Raw genomic sequence first — 22154 nt, forward strand, 5'->3', positions numbered from 1 at the left:
TATTGGCATGACAATGCTGCACAAGAAAGCTGTGCGCAGTAGAGTGCAAATCTCCACCAGGCTGGGTTGCCTACCCAGGGGCTGTCAGTCATGGGGTGGAGTCGTCAGAACGTGATGAAGCTGCGGTGGGCTGACAAGCTGACAGTCAGTTGTTCATCAAGGCAGTAGCCTAGGACTGAAACATTTCATACATTAACTGTAATGAATCTCTTTCTTACTCTGTCTCCCTCACTCGTTCTATCTCACACGCACTCAGACAAGAAAACTGTCAAAATTGATATAGTTGACAACACTGGTAGGTTGAGAGATCACATACAGTAGGTGGATAACTGATTGGCAGCAGTCTATACATTTCAAGAAATGATAGCTAAATAGCTATCATTCAGCTAAATCATTGCACAAGCACACACACACACACACACACACACACACACACACACACACACACACACACACACACACACACACACACACACACACACACACACACACACACACACACACACACACACGTACAGTACCCAAACTCACAAATATACAGTATATATCTTTGCTCTCCGGCAGGAACCAGCTTACTCCAAAATGTTCATTTTTCAGAAAATGAAAAAAAGTTAGGAGGTTTTGTTCATCATTGATAAGAACAGCTGAATGGACCTCCAAGCTCACAATGAGCTCAAAAGGGGGTGGAGCCTGGAGTTGGCTGGTTTAGCAGAAAGTTTGAGGATCCAATGGAGTTAGCTGGTTTTGCCGGAAGTGCTTTTTAATGCTTTTCATTGGTTCAATATTACTTTTACCAACACACAGACGTAAAGGGTGTTCTATGGCCCTGATTTATGGGAAAAAAATGCAAAAGCTTCAAAATGGAGTTAGCTGGTTTCAGCTGGACAACGACAACGATATGGTAAATGGTGCATTTATATAGCGCTTTTATCCAAAGCGCTTTACATAGATTGTGCATTGCATTCACACACACATTCATACACCGATGGCAGAGGAAACCATGCAAGGCACCAACCTGCTCATCGGGAGCAATTAGGGGTTCAGTGTCTTGCTCAAGGACACTTCGACACTAACTCTGGGGGAGTCCTGGGTTCGAACTGGGAACCTCACGGTTCCCATCCGGCCACTACCCCCTGAGCCACTGCCGCCCCCTGCACAACAAGACGTTGACATTGAATAACAGAGATTACAGTGAGAATCATCATCATGGGACTGGACAAACCAAAGGCTTTTGGGTGAAATGGCAAATTATCAGGGCTACAAAGGACAGTGGTGTTTCTCATTACAGAGAATATAGTTTTAAGAGGCTATTTATACAGGGACTTGGCACTGGAAGAAGAGCTTCTCTATAAAGAAACCATTGTGGTTCCCTTAGGGCAGGCCATGGAGAGGCAAGGGGAGAAATATATGGAGACATTGGTTGACAGTGGAAAGAATGGATCTTATAAAAGGAAAAGGAATATATTTCTTTCTTCAAGAATCAGTCAAGAAGCGAGAGTTTTTTTTTGTCACTCTCTCATACAGGTACAGTCTGCGAAATGTTGATGTTGTTTGTTTCCATTCCTCTTCTCTGTGTCTCTCTCTTGCTCTCTCTCTCTCTCTCAATTTGAATGAGGAATATTTAGATAGGATAGTGTAGAGTGACAGGATGCAGAGTGTATAGAGGGGAAATACAACGCAGGTCTCCAGACGGAATCAAACCTGGGATCTTGCAATTACGTGGTTGATGTGCTTTTGCAACTGACTGCTTACATCTAGAAATGGTTTTGAAATATTTCAGTCGGGTTTCAAAGCTTATCGCACACAAACTAGTTTGTTCCTTACTGTTGTAAAATGTATTCACTGGCTATTTCTCATTTACAATGTTCTGTAAATAATCTAATATTAGCGAGTGACACAGATCATGCTATCCTCTTAGATTGAGTTGTGGTTCCCAAACTTTTTTCTTTCGAGCCCCCCTTCTTACAAGGGGGATATTGGAAGCAGAGGCATGGGAACCCATACAGTAGCTCTGAAGGTTATCACCTTCAGAGCTAGAAATGGTCTCGCTCCCAATATATGATGACATTGTTTTTACTCGTACGGGCTGTTGCGCAGCCTATGACCCACAGGGAGAAATTCAGCGGTGATTCAGAAATACTCACTGAAACCCGAGTGCTTTTGCAGTCAGGGTGCGTACTGCGTGGGCTTTGGAATGACCTGCCTTGAGGAGTTCAGGCTTGCAGTTGCAACTTCGCTGTCTTCTTTTATATCATGTTTACAAAGTCACTTCTTTATCACTGCTTTATTAGCACAATATTGGATGAGTTGTATTTTATTATCTCTACACGTATTAATGGGTTCACGGTTACTCTTAATGCTGTTGGGTTTTTCTTCTTCAATAGGTGATACATTTATATTCAGCTCTTGTCTCCCTTTATCTTTTGATCTTGGATGCCTGCCAGTAAGCTCCTCCACACAGGGGATTCATCGTTCAGTAGATCTTCAACTGAATCCTGAAATAACCCACTGCCCAAAACCTTATCCACAAGATAATTAACCGAACTCCAGCCTCTCCTACTCTACCAACTAAAGACATACTAAATACAATACTAAATCCTAACAGTTTTCTGAAAAACGTATGTTTCTATATCAGTGGTTCTTAAACGTTTTCATGTCAAGGACCCCCAAAATTATAATGCATTTGGCTGTGGACAGTCTGGACACCCATCTCAAAATGTTTTGTTCCAGGGACCCCCAGAACCAAATTCGAGTTTTCACGATTTTTCAAAAATAGCAGATCTACAAGCTCAAAGCGCGGCACGAAGTGACACGCTGTCAGCTTGTATATCTGCTATTTTTGAATAGCCAACGCTAAAATCTAAAATGACACAGATGCTTTCCCGGTTTTAATGGGTTAACCACTTTGACCGTGCCCTCCCTATTCTAATGGGCATGCCATTATAGGCAGACAATTAAAAAAGTATCAGATCTACAAGCTCACAACGTATCACAATGTGAAGCATTGTGAACTTGTACCTCTGCGATTCCCGCTAATTTTGAAATAAGGGCATCAAATTGCCATTGACATCGTCCTCTCCCGTGTGTGTGTGTGTGTGTGTGTGTGTGTGTGTGTGTGTGTGTGTGTGTGTGTGTGTGTGTGTGTGTGTGTGTGTGTGTGTGTGTGTGTGTGTGTGTGTGTGTTCTCTCTCAGGCCTAAAGACCTACCTGATCTCAGGCAGAAAGACGGATCAGCATCCTCTGTGTAGTTGCTCCCAGCTGGGCGTGTCTGGACCGGAACATGGAGACTCCAGCGGTCCGACGACGCCCAGAGCGCCCGATGGACCCCCCTCAGCCTACACTCTGCCCACAGACAGAGCCATGGTGAGTATAGGCTGCACAACACTAGGCCTGACACCATCAGGGTTGCCAGATCTGCTTATTATAATTTCCCCCGCAAGATTTTATTTGAAAATAGCCGATCTACAAGCTCACAGCGTGTCGCATCGCTCGATATGGAGAGATTGCTTTTGGTGTTTCTGATATTCGAGCCTTTTGTTGTTTTTGAATGATTCACTTTCTTCAGTCAGATAACTCACAAATAGATTGAGACCAATAATAGCTTGAGAACATTTATTTGTAAAATGTATCAGAGGCTGGGTGAATAAGTAAAAATAGAGCCAAGAATCTTCCTAATTTGTTACACAGTAAAAACCTCAGTTCTGAGAGTGTAGCAAATGGACCTGAAAGGGTACATTTTATTTAGGTCAATTTTTACACTCCCACATTTAAATGAACGCTGAGGATTTTACTGTGTAACAAATTGGGAAGATTCTGGGCTCTATTTTGGGGAAACTGGCGAGTCAGCAAACAACGCATGAACTGTACAGCACCTCAAACAGTCCGCCAAGAGAAGATGATATAAAATGATCTTGGGAGGAAATAACAAATGCTTTCTCAGCCGAGTACTGTCCATCAGTCCAATCCACTCGGATAAATGAAGTGACTTATGCATGGTGGACGTCTGCTTAGGAGGTTTGGTCATTTGTTGTGTCTGTGCGTACGGTCTATAGATTGGGTTTGGTGCAAACCGAACCGAGTATGCTTGAACCACTTGAACCCCAGAATCCCTATTCTGGTTGGAGCGTTCGTCAAAAACAGCAGATCTACAAGATGGACGCGCTGTGAGCTTGTAGATCGGCTATTTTTGGCGAAGAGATTTGATGTAGACGGACAAAAGCGGTCCAAGTGCAGTTGTAACTTAGGTCCGTTTGACTGAAAATAGAGCATTTAAGACAAGTGGTTAAGTACTGGACTCTCCATTCATGTACATTTCTACTCACGGTTTTAAACACTACATACTTACTTTTTTAGATAATTTATTGATAACAAACAATATTAATAACTTTGTTGATAACAGTGGAGAGAGACAGGAAACCGGGACAGAGTTGGTAATTTGCCGCCGGGCTCGGGAATTGAACCCCGGACATGCTGTCATCAAAGTCTGTGGTAAGCGCCTTAAAGGAGTAGTTCACCCAAAACATTACTTGTTTTCTATCAATTACACTATCCATTTGCTGTTCAGTTAGCTGAATGATTTGCAGCTTAATTTATGAATAGTTATATTTTCAGCGCGCGACAACACACTTTTCACCAAGTGCGGCATTATACAGTGTGCAACAAAGTATACATCTAGCCTGAGAACTCCTCTCTGTACAGTATGTGTCGTATGCATCTTGAATCTTTGATGTGCATGTGCAAAATGCCTTATTTAATATGATAATTTGATAGGGACATGAGTAGCCTGGTAAACCATCTCGGTCGTGTGAGATACATGATAATGTGAATTCACGTCCGGGATGGTTTGCCAGGCTACGGACAGAGCACATTAATGAAAAATATAAGATGTAAACAAGCCGAGTTAGTAGGAATGCTAATTTACATATGTAGTCCCTCCCTAGGGATGTAACAAAAAAACATTATAAAAGTTAATATGCAATACAAATGTACAAATAGAGAGAAAACTACAAACAAAACAAAACTAGGTGCATTGCACTACATGTCAGGTTAAAAGATATCACAGTTCTGGTTTGCCATAAGCCGTTGTTTGAGATGGGTCTTCAAATTGGAATATGTAGGGCACTGCCTTAGTGCATTGGGTAGGCCATTCTAACACTTTCCAACCTTTAGTGACAGCACATTTTTGTCCAAATGTGGTGCATCTATTTGGTACCTCACAGTCCCCTCTAGTGGTAGTCCTAATGCCAATGTCACTACAATAGAGACACACGGGCGGAAACGGAAGGCCTACAAATTCACGCCCACTTTTGAGACAGCGCTGCTACTCGGGGTCCGTTAGAAAGATGAACTGCAGCTCTCAATGCAATCTTTATGAGAGGCATTGTAAAATACCGTCATTTCATTGGTTAACTACTGAGGCTGTAGCGACTTTTTTGGTGTTCTAATAAAGTGTCCCATTTGTTTGATTTGTCCTTTTTAATGTCCCATATCTGTCATCTCGATATACTACCCACAATATACTATAATATACTCCATCAGTATGTCAAAACCGCTAGCATCGGAGATCTAGACTTTAAGTGGTCGCATGGTATATACGTCACGGACGCATCCCTTGAGGTTTTCAATACCCAGAAAACTGCCGAAAGTGGACGTTTTCAATATGTTTTGGTCATTATCTCTGGAACAGAAGGTCCAATCTTCTCAGTTCAAAGCTTGTTGGGTGCGTGACTTTGAGGACACTAAGCACGCAATGACACATTTTCGGGTTATTATTATTTTTTTTAGGGGAGGTGAGATCTTAGTTGGGCAGGCGGCCGCCTGTCCTGCATCTACAGTGTGGGTACACCACTGGTCGGCGCTCGGCGCTCGTAAAGACAGTGATGTCACTGAAATGCGACAACTTCTCTGTCTGCCGTCTACCCTCTGCTGTGTTAACATTATGGGTAACTCGTTAAAGTGGCAAATTAAATGTGAAACACATCAACTATTAAGAAAACAAGAAGATATGTTGACAAAGACACTCCATACATTTGGAAACATATTTTTATTTAAATCAATATCGTCTCCAGTTAATGCAGGATAATTGTAAAAGTAGGCTAATTCTCATATCCTCTCATAGGGAATGCATTGAGAGCTGCAGTTCGTCGTTCTAACGGACCTCGAGTAGCGGCGCCATCTCAAAAGTGGGCGTGAATTTGTAGGCCTTCCGTTTCCGCCCGTGTGTCTCTATCCCTCTGTTTGATACATTTCCTTTAGAAGTGGTAGGGCGAGCCCATGTAAACAAAACAGGACCATCCGCACTCACTAAATAAGCTTCAAGTTCATTTTTATGCAGCAGCAGTCATTGAAGCAAACTTGTTTTGGCCCTTCTGGCCATAGTCAGTGTTTTCAGAAAAGCCAAACCTTTAAAACGTGTTCTATAACTGCTGCTGCATTAAAATGAAATTAAAATGTGAGTGTGGATGTTCCCTTTTTGATTTTGTACGTTTATTTTAAGAATCTGACCCAGCATTAATCTAAGTTGTATGTGTTGCAGTCCTTGGACTCCAAGCTCAAAGCAAGTCTATTTAAAATGTTTAAAATTCTCAAAACGTAATATGTGATATTCCAGATTGTGACTTTTTATTGTGGCTTCTTGAAGAGTAATTCTAATGTTTATGTGTCGCCCCACCTGTAAGTGCCCAGTTGCTAAAACAGTGCTCCATGTGTGAAATAAATAATTGATTGTACATTGATTAGGCCTACTGTACATCCTGGCAGCTTTAACAGTCAGAAAATGTTGTACATTACATTTTTAATGCGTTTGACACCTTTTTTCACATGACTTTTAAAAGGTTATTACCGAATCCAATGTGACCCCAAAGTAATTGAACTCTTGTTCCTCCTCTCTCAGGAGCGCATTAGCCTATTTCACCTCTGCTGGCAAAGTGGCCCAGTCCTCATTAAATCCTTTTTAATGTGAAACTGACATACAAATGGAGAAATCAGTTCCAGTATCCATTTTAATCCGGCAATGAAAGGCACAGTCTCTCTCCTGTGTTCCAGTGAGACCGTACTGCTCATTAAGCCATTTACTATCCATTATGGCCTCCTTACTCCCACCTCCGAGGTGAATTTCTCATCTGCTGCCACGGGGTGCCCCGCTGGGCCGCCTCCCAGCAAAGACGTGAAAAAAAGTAAAATCCTCAGCGTGATGATGGTAACTGTGAGAGAGTCCTTTTTTGTTTCCATTTGGTGCGCTCTGAGACTTAAAAGAAACGAGAGGCGGATAAGAGGGAACAGGAGAGGGGTGTGTGTGTGTGTGTGTGGGGTGGGGGGGTAGGGTGGGGGGGGCCTGTGGGTGAACAGCATGGTCCTTGGTGTGGTAATAAGGCAATTCACACTGGGTGATGGAAGACCCTTCACAGGCTCTCTCCCTAGAACTAGTGACTCAGCTTTGAAGCTTTTCATACACTGTGCACACACACACACACACACACACACACACACACACACACACACACACACACACACACACACACACACACAGACACACACACAGACACAGACACAGACACGCACATGCACACAGGCATATGGGTCACTGTCAGTCATCTTCAAAGAGGCGTAGTGACATTTGAGTAAGAAAGAAATATAGGACATAGGATATATATATATATATATATATATATATATATATATATATATATATATATATATATATATATATATATATATATATATATATATATATATATATATGTATATATATATATATACTAGAGTTTGGGGGGGCTACGCCCCCCTCAACCCCAGCCGCGCACGGGGCCCAGTGTGGCCGTGTGTATATTGGGGGACCCAAATCGCCGGAGTGAAACTGTGGAAAAGTTTTTTTGAAAAACGAAAAAATTTGAAGAAATAATATTTGTTATGTTTCAGGGGGTCCACAGGGGGTCCGCGGACCCCCTGATGGTCCACTGACCCCCTGTGGAGTGTTGGGACGCGCGGGGACACCCCTGGAACATTGCGGACCATTTCGGTGTTTTTTTTTTTTCATGAAGGTGGTTGCTTGTTTCTGGCGCAGGCTGTGCAAACCTGGCAACCCAGCGCATGCTGCCGCACGTTTAAGTGGCGTAGCGTCATGAGGGTCAGTGGGGCCGTGGCTCGGTCAGTGAAGACCCTGTAGTGCGGATGATATGTGGCATAGAGGGGCAGATTGTAAATCCACAGAGGAAACATCCGTGGGCTACCATTGGTTCAGCGATGTGTGCGGTCGCCCTGCGGCCCCTCCTCCTCCACCAATGTGCAGTATTGAGAGCCCTGACGTCACAACAATTGGAGCGATGGGCAATGCACTGTGGTTGGTTAGGGTACACCTAGGGCCCAGGTAGAACCCAGTTAAAGCCTGCATGGGCAAACCCAGTTAGGACCCGCCTTGGTCCCACATAAACATGGCTAGTTGGGGCCCACCTAAGGGCCAGGTAGAAGCTACTTATAGCCTGCATGGGCATCGCAGTTGGGACTGAAGTGGATGCCGCTGACATTGCTGACATGGGGTCCATATGGTTTAGCCCACCTTGAAACCATATGGGAACTACGCTGGCATGCTGGCTGTAATGCAAACGCTGCATCATACCTGCAGTGTGTAGTTTGATGTTGTGTGTGGAGCAGATATACCTGCAGTGTGTAGATCAATGTCCATAGGAAAGTCAATGCCCAGCAGTGTTTTTTTTCCCCAGCAGAGTTTCTAGTGTCTCTGTGTCTCTCTGGAAGAGGTTGCACATGAACTCTGCAGCCGCACTGAGGCGCTCCAACACAAACACTCTGACATTAAGCTGCTTCACACAACAAACATCAGCACCACGCTGCTGTTTGTCCAAAAGACACAATATCTCCTCTCCCAGCGACGTCATGTGTTCATGTATCGACAGCCGTACAGACTCCTTTTGACACATTTTACGTCGTTTATCCAGCTCTCACTGACTCTCCACATTGGGCTGTTATTTTGCTGCGATCAACTCAACGATGTGAGAGATTAGCTATCACAGACGGACGGACAGGGGGTGAAACATAGTCTTGCGCCATGCCTTTCGGCCTGGCGGAGACAATAAAAAACCGAAAGTAAAGGAAATGGCCATTTCTGCAACAGAAGTAGTCAATAAACTATGCTATGAAAACATGGGCCACATTGGCAAAGAATGTAAGAAAGAGGCAATCATGTAGAAAATAGCCGATCTCCAAGCTTAGAAAGCCTGTCAACGTGAGGCGTTTCGAGCTTGTAGATCGGCTATTTTCACAATATTTACTTGTGGAACGGAGTCAAACAGAATGGGGGGGTCCCAGATCAAGTACGTGTATTTGGGGGGGGGGGGGGGGGGGGGGCGGCGTGAAAGGGTTGAGAAACACTGCTGTAATCGGAGCGAAATTATGTGAAATTACTACATGACCATAATGCAGCCTAAAATGCGTTACACGGGGCGGTCCTGCCATTACGTTAGTTACTGTAGTTGCTGTGGAGCTACATAGTTCTCCAGAAGAGACACACAAACATACACCATCTACAATGGACGAACTGAGCAGCAATATAGACATTCACCACACGAACGTGCATTGTTGACAAAGTGATTGCACAGCCGCTGCAGGCATGACAACCAGGTTAGCGTTAGCGACATGGCAGCTATCACAGCGCCCTGTCCGTCATGCTGCAACTGCCTGTGATGGCTACAGCAGTAACAGCAAGCTGTCTGCGATGCCATTGTCTGGAGACTGCTCTTAGCGTGACACGACCAATGAGAGTGAGCGCTGTAGTTGTTGCTAAGATACGGTGGCGTCTCTGCCCCATAGCTTGTAGATCTCTCACACATGATTGGCGTAGGCTGCGTTGCCAGGTCTGACTTTGTGTCTAAGCAATGGTCGGCTTATTTTTGCGCGCCTTTGGGCTGGTTTGCATTGTGCGCACGGCAGCGCTTGTTTAGCGTACGTCAGCGCGACGTGGCAACGGACGTGGCAACGTGACAGGTGATTGGCTGGTGAAAAGAAACACCCGACGTTACACCAGAAATGGTGCCTGGAGAAAATGGTGACCAAAAAAAAAGTTTGGAAAAAAAGGAAAAAACCCCCGCAGCGGCTGCCTGCTGTTGTGGTGATGAGGCCGTGCGCACGGTAAACGGTACGAAGCTGCCTCCCCTTCCGTTTTGTCCGACATTTGGTGAGTAGAATTAATGATGTTGCGCGGTGGAAAAGGTGTAGTGAACAGTGAGATGTCCCCTACGCGAGGCGTAAATTCAGCGCGGCCGCCGTGGCGAGTCAGTTGGCGACATGTGGTCTGGCGGTGCGTTGTTTATTCGATAACAGAGCTGTGGGGTGTGGACACCGAGGGTGCGGAAGTCGGTCGGCATTTATATAGTTAGATATATATATATATATATATATATATATATACATATACATATACATATATTATATATATGTATATATTTATACATATTATTTTATGTGTGTGTATATTTTTGTTTATTTATATATATATATATATATATATATATATATATATATATATATATATATATATATATATATATATATATAAATAAACAAAAATATACACACACATAAAATAATATGTATAAATATATACATATATATAATATATGTATATGTATATGTATATATATATATATATATATATATATATATATATATATATATATATATATATATATATATATATATAAATAAACAAAAATATACACACACACACACACACATTTTTTTACTTGCTGCCCTAGAAAAAGTAATCTGTTCATTTATTTTCTTCCTTCTAGATTAATGCAACTCCTTATATTGTGACCTCCCTAACATAAAACACAGCAACCAGGCTTTTAACCACAGATAGAAGAACAGAGCACTTAACCCCAGGTTTAGCCTCCCTTTAAAAACAAACAATTGATTTCAAGATTTTATGAGTTGGTTATAGCCCCCTTCCTCTCACCTCAGAAAGTTGAATTCCTTAACACCTAATCACTGTGTAAAATAATAATTTATCCAAAGAGTGAGAAAATAAAAGGCTGCCTACAAATCGACGACAATTCTCAGGCTTGGAAACAACTATAGGCCTATCTACTACGCACCCCCCGCACATAAGCAGTGACACGTCGAGTTGCATTGGATTTTCTTTTTTTTCTAGGAGAGTCATTTTTCAGTTATTTCAACTATACAAAAACGGCAATCTCAGAATGTTTTTGATGTGATGTGCTTGCTTTAGTGGGGACAGTGATTTCCTGCCGGGTAGTGGAGTTTCCAGTGCAAAATCTTCATGATCCAGGCTGCATGGTTTTGAGGTCAGACGTCAGTGCTCTAGTCTATGGGCACTGCCATTGTTTCCATTGTCTGGTTTGTTCCAGATTACTGTAGGTCAAACGAATGAAAGATAGAAAATGACAGGAAGATGTCTGATTGCGGTTCCAGGTCAATCTAGTGATAAAGAGATGAGTTTCGTGTCCTGGCTGTCTAGTAGTGTCTAGGGTGCTTGGCCCAGAGGTTTTATTATTTCCAGTCTGTCTCTCTCCGTGCCAGCACTTCCAACACTGACCCCCTTTTGTTTAATTATTTATCTGTCACTTCTTGGCTCATTTGTCCTACTTAATCTCTATCTTTCTCCACCCTCTTTCACCTTCTCTCTCCCTCACCATATGGCCCCATCTCTCTCTCTCTCCGCGTGTCTGCGTCCAGTCTGTCTGTTCGTGCTGCAGCAGGGTGCTGAAGCCCGGAGAGAAGCAGACAGTGGAGGAGGTAGCGGTGCAGAACGGCTGCCATGACGACCTCAAGAACAACAGCAACAAGGTTGAAAACTAAAATATAATTTCATTTCATTCAAACAACGTTTTTAGGACAAAAATGTTCACACACATCACAAAAGGAGCGGGCATTTTCAGAAATTGTAAATGTGTACCAATATATTTGAATGGATTATGGAAGTGGGCTGCCTCTCTATCCTACTATAAATGCGCGAAACCTCTGTACGTGCGTGCGTTAGTGTGTGTGCGCAGCAGTGTCAGCATTGAGCGTAATGTTACAGAGCCCTGAAGCAAAGGAAAGTTGTGCCATCTTGGATTTTATGGCTCCGTTGGATCATGGATATGAATAGATTAAACTAGCCCACTTTTTGTCTATGTCAGTTTTTTTGTTGTTTCCGATACACCTCACATGGCCGCAATTTGGCATATGTTATCGCATATGTTCACATTTAGAAAAAAAAGAAAAAGGTATTGAGTTTATGAGTGCTCACGGCCTTTAAAGTCCTTCCAAAAAAATAGGAGCTGCATAGGACCCTATCCCTCATACAGTACAGTGCGGTTATGATTTGGCGCTATCTTCAGTATGCTGTATTTGATTGGTTTTATGTTTTGTGCTTGCCTGGAGGGATTCAATTGGTTAATATAGTAGTTTTTTACTGTTACTTTGTTTTTATTGCTACAGTATATGATTTTACTCTCACCTTATAACACTTGTTTTGAAATGGGTCCTTGACATGAACACCACTGATATAGCAACATAGGTTTTTCAGAAAACTGTGTTTTTTTTGTATTTTTAAGAAGACATTTGTAGAATGGGCCTCAGGTCTTAATGGGGTAAAGGGCGCATAGCGTAGCTTGCATCACAGCCACAGTGTAAGGTAGAATCATAGACATGGTAACCACCCTCGAGAGGAAGTAATCAATCCACTGGGGCCTCCGTCATGTGCTTATTTGATGCTCATTTGATGTCATTCTAAATGCCATGCTGTATCCATAGAGATGCATATCATTGGCAAAGTAGATGGCTGTTAACATGGAAGTAGGGCAATTATGTCCTATTAGTCTGCCATACGGATCGGTTCAAATTATGATGTTTTTCTCATTAAAATGTGTCCCAGATTGTAGCTTTAAACATTCATCAGCTTGAATAAATAATAAGACTTGACAGATATTATGTGGTACTACAAAAGACTAGGCAAGGCGAGCTGAGTATCTGTCTGTCTGTCTGTCTGTCTGTCTGTCTGTCTGTCTGTCTGTCTGTCTCTCTCTAGTCTTTTCTCTCGCTAGTCTTTTCTCTCTCTTGCTTTCTCTCTCTCTCCCTAGCTCTCTCTCTCTTGCTTTCCCGCTCTCTCTCTCTCTCTTTCCCTCTCTCCCTCTCTATCTCTCTCCTGCTCTCTTTGGGGGCCACGTTGGCTAACCGTGCCCTCCTCGTAGACAGAGCCGTTAGTTCAGTCTGGACGGCAGGGTGTGTGAATGACGATGTCCACGTTCCCCACCAGGACTCCTCCTCCCCCTCGTCTCAGAAGTGTCCCCCCCCCTCGGTGGTGTCGGTGAGGTGCGGCGGGAAGGCCCTGAACGGCCTGCTGAGCCCGCAGCAGCGGAAGGAGGCCCTGACCACCAGCCAGACGTCGCTGTGCGAGATGCTGCAGGAGAAGGAGAAGAAGTCGTGGGGCGGGGGAGCGCTCATGGGCATGGACCACTCGGCCCTCATCCCTCTGCGCTCCAAGAACTTCCGGGAGAGGAGCGACGCCCACTTTGTGGATGTCATCAAAGAGGACAGGTGGAGTGAGCCTTTAAGACCAGTTCTTCCCAAACGTTTTAGCTGGAGACTCAAAAGAGTCATTCGATGTCTCCCCAGGACCCAAACTAGTGGAAAATAGCCGATCTACAAGCTCACAACGGGTAGCGCCGTGACGCGTTGTGAGCTTGTAGATCTGTAGGCTTTTTAACAAGGTCACTTTCGACATGGTAGTAGTTTCCCTATTTTGGTCATGTCATTATAGGTGAAATGTAAATGTAAAAAAAGAGAGAAAAAAGAAAATGTAAACAATTAGGCAATCAACAATTACGAAAATAGCAGATCTACAAACTCACAATGCGTCGCATTGGCTATTTTCACTGGTGTTTATTTAATGACACTGGACAAAGCCATGTTGATTCTGCACATTTACCCATTAAAACCAGGAAAGAATCTGTGTCATTTTAGATTTTTGCATTGGCTATTAAAAAATAGCAGATATACAAGCTCACAGCGCCAGCTTGTACATCTGCTATTTTGGCCTAACGGGTTAAAATCCTCAGTGTTTGAGGACGGTTAGTTCTAGCCATGCTCTGGTTTAGCTGTATAGTTCATGTTTATAAATAAACCATTCCACCAGACCTGTGTTAGAACCTAATCTGTATTCTGTGCTGGCTCTGCTCTGTCCTCCTGACAGTCTGATGAAGGATTATTTCTACAAGCCGCCGATCAACATACTGAGCCACACCTTCCTGGAAAAGACTCTGGAGTCTGCCTATCGAACCAGCTACCAGGAGGAGGTGTGTGGCGGATGGCTGTACAGACGTGCATGTGTGTATGTTTCGTATATCTGTGTATGTTTTCGTATATCTTTGTGTGTGTGTGTGTAGGTGCGCGTGCATGCGTGTTTTCACCATGTGTGCCTGCCTGTGTGTGAGCATTTTAATCCTTCAGTCTGTCAGTTCACGTATCTTGATTCACACATCACAAACCCGACAAAATTGTCTGGGGTAAATCTGTTCACCTTAATGTTACCCTTCTCATCTCTTCTATTTCCATCTGTCTTTGTATGTCTGCTTTGTGCGTGCGTGCGTGCGTGCGTCCGTGCATCTCAACTACTCTTATGTGTTCAATTATTCATCTGCCAAGGCAGCGGCAGGCAGCAGAGTGTTTCTAGCGTTGTGTTCATTTATTAAAGTAGCAATCCAGTTTGGGACTGAGTTTTTAAATTGCTCCAGATGTCACACGGCGTATCCAAAATATTAATATCCAACGAAGAACACCGTAGATCACCGTAGTGATTCTCAAACCTTTTCATTTCAACGACGCTGAAAGTGTTCACATTTGTACACTCTCAGAGTTACAGACCTGTAAGGGTCCATTTGGAACCCACTCAAGGAACCCTGGACCCCACTTTGAGACCCACTGCCATAGATTAAAATGTGTGATCAGCTCTCTAGCAAATTCCAAATGTGTCTGCTTTTCTCATTTTGACCAAAACGAAAAAACGCTGACAGTAGGCCTCAGGCACAAGTTTATATGCTTTTAATACTGCAGACTTGACAGAAGAATATTACTTTCCTCTACACTGAGAGCAGAATACGCAAGTTGGGCTCCACTGGTAAACACACTGTAACATGAGCGCACGTATTGTCAGCATCTGGTCAGTTGTTCCTAGATTCAGCGACACACTCAAACCATGAGAAAAACACATATATTACATACCAGCTTTCTTTCACCAATAAGTCTCGTGTTGCAAATCCAGTTTTTTTCCAACCGCAACTTGTCTTTCGGCTTCTGTCTCTAATGTGTATCAACAACAGTTCCTTTCCCTGTTAGAATCAGACGCCAATGGAGAGGGTTTAAGTGATTCTGCTGGTGCAGCTGTGAACCGTGTCGGCATAGTCAAGATGCCGGTATCATACAGATTTGTTTTGAAAATAGCTAACATTTTCCTCGAGTCGCTCGAGGAAAATGTCGATATTTTACTGATTAGCACAACTGTTCTTTCCTATACTAACGCAAGCCCTCTATTGAGGGAGAACTGACATAATCATCAATTGATTCCATATCTAATACAAAAAAAAAACTAACACCATTCTTCTGTCCATGGCAATGGCAATTGTCACCCCCTATAGCGTTTACATTTAACCTCAAATTCAGTTCGCTTACTGCATCTGAATCCACACTCATTGATCTACATGTGACATCTGACGCACGTTACAGACACGTGATTTCTTGTCTGCAACTATACATTAATTAACCACTTTTACCCTAGTGTCCCTATTTAGGGCATAGGCAAATGTTTTCAAAAATGTTTTCATCTTTCACTTTTTTGGGTAGGGCTTAAGCTGTTTGCCACCCTAAAAAAAAATCTGACCTTACGCCTCTGTTCTACAGCACAGCGGCAGCCTTAAAAAACAAATCCTTACCAAGCCAAACAAGATAGATGACTAGACCATTATTGATCCCGTGGGGGAAATTCAGGCGTCAAGTCAACCTTCCATTTGTCAACCAAAGTACTTGGAAAATACTCAAGGCCCCATTTGCTACAACCAGGCTCAGTGGCAGTAACAATAAGGCAGACACAACCACTGAAAAGAGCCAACTCAAGGAATTGTAGTTACAAATAATCAAAGATTTAACCAACGTCGAGTGTGCCAGTCAGTTTAACACCGGTGTGTGTGAGTGGATGTAATGACATGTAGGACATAGAAGTGTTACAGGATGTAGAACCAAACAAACTATCTGCTGCCCAGGTCCAGCTTATAAGTGCCATGGAACGCCCCTGGACCAGGTGAATCCCATGAGCGCTGTCCATCCCAGCCTCCTACTGTACCTGCTAATAGACAAAACAGAACTAGCAACCAAGAGAGTGTGTGTGTGTGCGTGTGTGCATGTGTGTGTGTGGCGTGCCCACACGCTCGCTCGTCTGAGTGTGTGCACTGGGCTCGCGTGTCACTGGGTTGCCTGTAAACTGCGCCATGATCAGACCAGTCAGGACTGCGGCAAAGAGAAATCACTGCAGGACCTCTTCATATTCTCTCCTTAGATCCTACTGCCCTCTGCTGGCGTAGCCTCAATATTGCACTCTGCAGCTATGAAAATATAAAGACTAAAGTTGTCACCGAGAAATATTTGACAAGTTTCAGTGGAGAGTCATTTCATAATGTTTTGCAGAGGATGTATTAGGCAGTCATCATCATTTAAGTCGATTCCTCCAACAGCGTTTGCAGTCATGTCCTCAGATCTACAAGCAGATCTGCTATTTTTTTTTTATCGTGAAAAAAAATGCAAACCTTTGAATGTATTTGCTTCTGGGGGTCCCTGGAAGCAACATTTTTTACATGGGGGCCCACGGCCAAATACATATCATTTTGGGGGTCCTTGACATGAAAAGGTTTGAGAACCACTGCTATAGTAACATAATTTTATCAGAAAACTGACATTTTTAGAATCATCCTCATTAATGGGTTAAGGTCTTGCTCTGTCGAGTTCACCCATGAGCCCAAGTATTTGAGGTCACTGACTTGATTGATTGATTGATTGATTGATTGATTGATTGATTGATTGAATACTTTATAAGCAGTTTGCAAAAAAAAGCACAGGAAAGTACAGTTCAATACAAGGTCGGCTAAGAGGATTTTAAACCCAAGAAAGCTTATGGCTTGTTTCCATTGGGTAATAGTAAATGTTTCCATTTACTATGCAAAACATCATACAGTTAGAAATCAAATAGAAAAATATGTACAGTAAACAGTTCGAGGCTTTGACTTTTACAAGGGCCAGTTTCGAATTGCAGCCGGTTTTTAGAACGGTTTAGAACGGTTTTGAAGGAGAGTAGGGATTTACACTCCTTTGGTCAAATCTGGGTTGAACGTGATTAGTGGAGCTCCCTCTGGTGTTGTGATTGTGGACTTCATTGGCGTTTGTGAAGTAGTTTGACAGGTACATGGGTGTCTTTGTGGTGTAGCGTATGTTGTAGACCAAGCCCATTGCAAGTTGCTGTAATCTGTCCTGTACCCTGAGCCATCCCACCCTAGCAAAATGAGCAGGGGTTAAATGAGTTGTAGATGTAAGGCCAAGCAGTAGCCTGACCAGTTTGTTTTGGGATGTCTGGAGCCTTGTTTTTAATAGTCTGGATGGTCCAGGAGGATGTTGTAGGTGATGACCTCTGTTTTCTTGGCATTTAGCCCAAGACCAGCTTTGGCCCACTCTGTCTCAACTCTGGTCAATAGCCAGCCAAAGATTTATCCTCAGGTCATAACACTTCCCATAATTGTGATACTCCCAATACACCCTCACATAAACTATAGCAGACTCACCTGCTCACCTACATTATTCCATTACTATACTGCCTTGTTCACTTTACCACAATTTCTCCAGTCACTTTATCTGTCTGTCTATTTGCTGTATGTATATTTCCACACCTCAGATTACAAGATTCACACTGCCTGTGATGTTGCTACCAGCTGTATTGTACGTATGCGCATGTGACAAATAAACGATTTGAACCTTAAGGCCTTCTCGTCCTTATGGGCCCTATTTAGACGATTCATGGCGCGCGGTCTAAAACGCAGGGCGCAATAGCTTTGGGGCTGTGTCCACCTCGATTTCGCTAGTTAGATTATGCTTTACATTCAAGCTTGGTGTTAGGCAGACAGGGATAATAATATCCCTGTCTGCCTATAATATGCCTCTGAGTTAGTCATGGGTGTGTTTTGGGCGTAACATAAATTAGACCAATCAGAGTGTCTGATTTAAGTGTGCGGAACCATCTAGCAGTATTAATAATGTGAAACACATCCGTGATATATTGACATATCAATCGCTATCAACTTAATAATCACTCGCTCGGTCTCAGTTATGTTCTTCTTTATTTAAACCACCAATTGAAGCATGAGAGAGATAATGCGGTCTGTGCATCCCATGCATCCTTGTGTCAGAGCTCACTGCTGTCCATTGAGCAGAGACAGATAATGAAAGCCAGGACACAATAGGTTCACATCATTCTTACAGGATGAGAGGTATTTGATGGTATAGGTAGGGTATTTTTTCAGTATTATAGCATAGGATACCAATTTAAATAAATGTGTCTATTTATCTATTCCTTTCTCTCTCTCTCCATCTCTCCTCACTGTGCAAAAAAAGAACAAAGAAACGGGCACTTACCCAATGCCCAATCTGGCCCAGAATATTAATTCTTTTTTGAACCTCAATGCGGAGTCCCTCAGGAAGGAATGTTATCTACCATGTTGAACATGAGTGTTATTGTTTTGAATTCGGATGGATTTGATTGAAACAGGTAGACCAGGTGGTTGTGCTGCTGGTCATAATTCAAGCTTAATATCTCCTCATGTCCAAGAGACATCTGTGATATCTTGACATATTAACTTAATAATCATAAGCTCACTCTCATTGTCTCCGCCAGGCCGAAAGGCATCGCTAGAGAGTACATGTATGTTTTGCACCCTGTCCGTCCGTGTGGTCTGTCCGTCCGTTAGCAACTAATCTCCGGCACCGTTGGCCCGGTCGCTGCGAAACTGAAATTTTTCACATGGACCTGTTATAGCGCCACCAGGAGGCCGATTTGTGCAAAACCCATTTTTTGATATTACTCCTACAGATTTTATCCAAACGTCATGCAAATCGGTACACAGTATCTCTATAGTCATGTGATCAACCCGGATCTGTCCGATTTTCCAGATTCCATCCTCATTGGCTAAGGTTGGCTTCCAAAGTTTGCAGGATTGGTCCAAAATGCCTCAAATCATGAACGCAGCTTGCGATTTCCGTGACACACACGCACATTCCCACTAGGCCGAGGAAGAAATGCCACCCTTTTCACATTGGCCTGTTATAGCGCCACCAGCAGGTCTAATTTAGCAAAACAAATTTTTGGAACAAAATGCCTCAAATCATGAATGCAGTGTCCAATTGCCGTGAAAGCTCTCAGAAGAAATGGCACCCTTTTCACATTGGCCCACCAGGAGGCCACAATAACGTACCTGACCTGGCAGAGACCTGTGCTCCGAGGAGCACTTTTTCTCATTTAAGTTGTTTTAAAACCAATTATTAAAGCATGATGGACGGCTGAGTGCTCTGTGCGTCGGAAGCCCCGAATGCGATGGTGACCGTTAATGAGCGATGTGCTACCTAAAGTAAGGAAATATCTGCACCGTCACTGCGTCTGCAGTTAAGACTAAATTTACAAAGCTGGTCTAAAAGACAATTACGTTTTTACTCTTTTCTCTGTGTGTAAGATAGCAATGCGCCAGGCTAACACCTAATTTTAAGACCAACACCTCCATTGGCATTAGATGGGGCGCAAAATCATTTGGTATCTAGATAACGTGGCCGCTGGCCATAAAAATGACAACCGCGTCAGTTGGAAAATAGCAATTATAGTTGCACTGCGGCCAGTGCCGCCTTTTGCCGGGCAGAAGATAGGGCGCTATATCTCATTTCTAATCAGCCAGTAGGGACTGGTACATTTTTGTCACCCTGCAACGTCAATGACATGTTTTACACTTAATTAAACCCTATATTCTTCATCGACCGTAGTGCCCCAGGGCTGTATAATAGGAACTGTCCATTTTTCCCTCTATCTCTTCTCCGAAAATAGCATATCTACAAGCTCAAGCTGATATATCACAGAATGTTTGAGAATAGGAATACTAGTGTTCATGTGGTTAAATGACAAATATTTACTTCATCGTTTCATTTTTCCAGTGTTGCTGGATTATATTCTCCAATGGGGGAAGAAATATAATATAGTGCAACAAAAGAGCGCTGCTTAACGTTTAGAAAACCACCACTTATCCTGCTGCTTTCTAACTCTATCCACTATCTACATATTTCTGGCTTTCCTGGCTTTACTGCCTCTGCCTCACAGCTCACATTTCCTTCGATTTATTTTTCTCCTCAATCACGTTCCATACTCTTTGTCCTCCTGCCCTCCTGTCTCTCAGGTGGAGACCCAGGCGCCAGTGCAGACCTTTGCCAGCCCAACGTTCAGCTCCTTTCTGGACATGCTGTTGTGCTGCTCCGTGTTCCTGGCCCTCTCCCTGGCTTGTTTCCTCCAACCACTGTTCACCCAGGAGAGCCTGCCCACCACGGCCCTCATCCTGACCGCTGTTGCCGCCGTCCTGGAGATCCTGGCTCTGCTGCTGGCTATACGGTGAGAGACACAGAGAGTATGGGTGTGTGTTTTATCAAGTGCTTGTAATCAAATATACATATATATATATATATACATACTATATACATATATATATGCAGATCTACAAGCTCATATATATATTTTTTTTAATGAAAATGTGTGTAAATCTTTGCATATATATATTCTTTTAAAGCAAACATTAACTCGAATCTTTGCTTCTGGGGGTCCCTGGAACAAAATATTTTGAGATGGGGGTCGGCGGCCAAATTCATATTTCACATTTTGGGGGTCCTTGACATGAAAAGGTTTGTGCACCACTGATATAGAAACATAGGTTTTTCAGAAAACTGACATTTTAGAATTGGCCTCAGGTCTTAAAGGTAGGGTAAGTGATATTTTTTGGTTAAAACAAAAAGTATTTTGTTAAAAGGTTAAAGCACTATATTCTCATAGTAATCATTGCCATAGAGTGTTTGTTCAGTAACAGGAGTCTCCCCGTCTCTCCAGCTCTTTAATAAACAGAAAATACATTTTCCGGTAGGTGTCAAAATCTCAGCCAATCAGGAGAAAGTACCCATTTTTAAGCTTCATTTTTATAGTGTTCCAGTTCCATTTTTGCATGCTCATTTCTTAGTGTCATCACTTCCAATTTCACTTGTTTAATCTGTATCCTGATTGAGTTCTCTATCCTGATTGGATACAATTGGAAATTAAACTGAAACTGAAACGAAAATGCATTTTCTGTTTTATAAAGAGCTGGAGAGACAAGGAGACTCCTTTTACTGAACAAACACTCTATAGCAACGAGTACTATCAGAATATAGAGCTATTTAACACTTATTTTAACCAAAGAAAATCACTTACCTTACCTTTAATGGGATAAACATCAGAATGTCATGTTCAGTCTCACATGGATTGAGACATCTTCTCTAAAAAAAAGTGCCTCCTGTGTTCCCATCACCCAGAATGGCTTTCTACCTTGACGGTGTGCTGAACTGTACTCTGGTGCTGATGCAGGCCATCTCAGGCTGGGTGCCACGTCACCTCATAGGAGCTGTTTTGGTGTCCTTACCTGCCGTGGCTGTGTTCTCCCATGTCGCCTGTGACATCCAACTCTCCCTCCAGGTGAAGGACCGTCAGCAATTATATGGAACATGTTGTCGCTGTCAGGTGGAAATCCTACATGTTCAAAATGTTACTTTTCAGGAAATGGAGAAAAGAGTTCCAAAGGATCCAGTGTAGACAAGCTCTCAACATGTTGCATCATGTTGTGAACTTGTACATGCTGCTAAATACAGTACACTGTCATATAGGCCTGTCCCCCGACTAAGGATTTGTATAGTCGAATCTGATTGGCGACTAATTGCCAATAGTCGACTGACAGTCGACTAATGCAACATCCGCCAAAACAAATGATTTTTTATTTATTTTTTGCATGATTCGACTGAGATTGGCAGTCGAATCAGTCTGATTCGACTGC

General features: G+C 43.0%; 1 protein-coding gene across 1 annotated transcript in view; it reads left to right on the forward strand.

Annotated features, from left to right (window-relative positions):
* The window catches only part of LOC311055775 (adenylate cyclase 9), a 64503-nt gene that overhangs the window by 34438 nt on the left and 7911 nt on the right, over nucleotides 1–22154 (forward strand). Inside the window, exons 2-7 of the mRNA XM_084072041.1 lie at nucleotides 3194–3363; nucleotides 11710–11820; nucleotides 13274–13554; nucleotides 14210–14312; nucleotides 20484–20692; nucleotides 21640–21799. Of these exons, the coding sequence (XP_083928167.1) occupies nucleotides 3194–3363; nucleotides 11710–11820; nucleotides 13274–13554; nucleotides 14210–14312; nucleotides 20484–20692; nucleotides 21640–21799 (1034 nt within the window). The remainder of the gene's footprint in view (nucleotides 1–3193; nucleotides 3364–11709; nucleotides 11821–13273; nucleotides 13555–14209; nucleotides 14313–20483; nucleotides 20693–21639; nucleotides 21800–22154) is intronic.

This window comes from Gymnoscopelus microlampas, assembly GCF_963454915.1.
Source record: "Gymnoscopelus microlampas genome assembly, chromosome: 11".
In the NCBI taxonomy this organism is placed as follows: domain Eukaryota; kingdom Metazoa; phylum Chordata; class Actinopteri; order Myctophiformes; family Myctophidae; genus Gymnoscopelus; species Gymnoscopelus microlampas.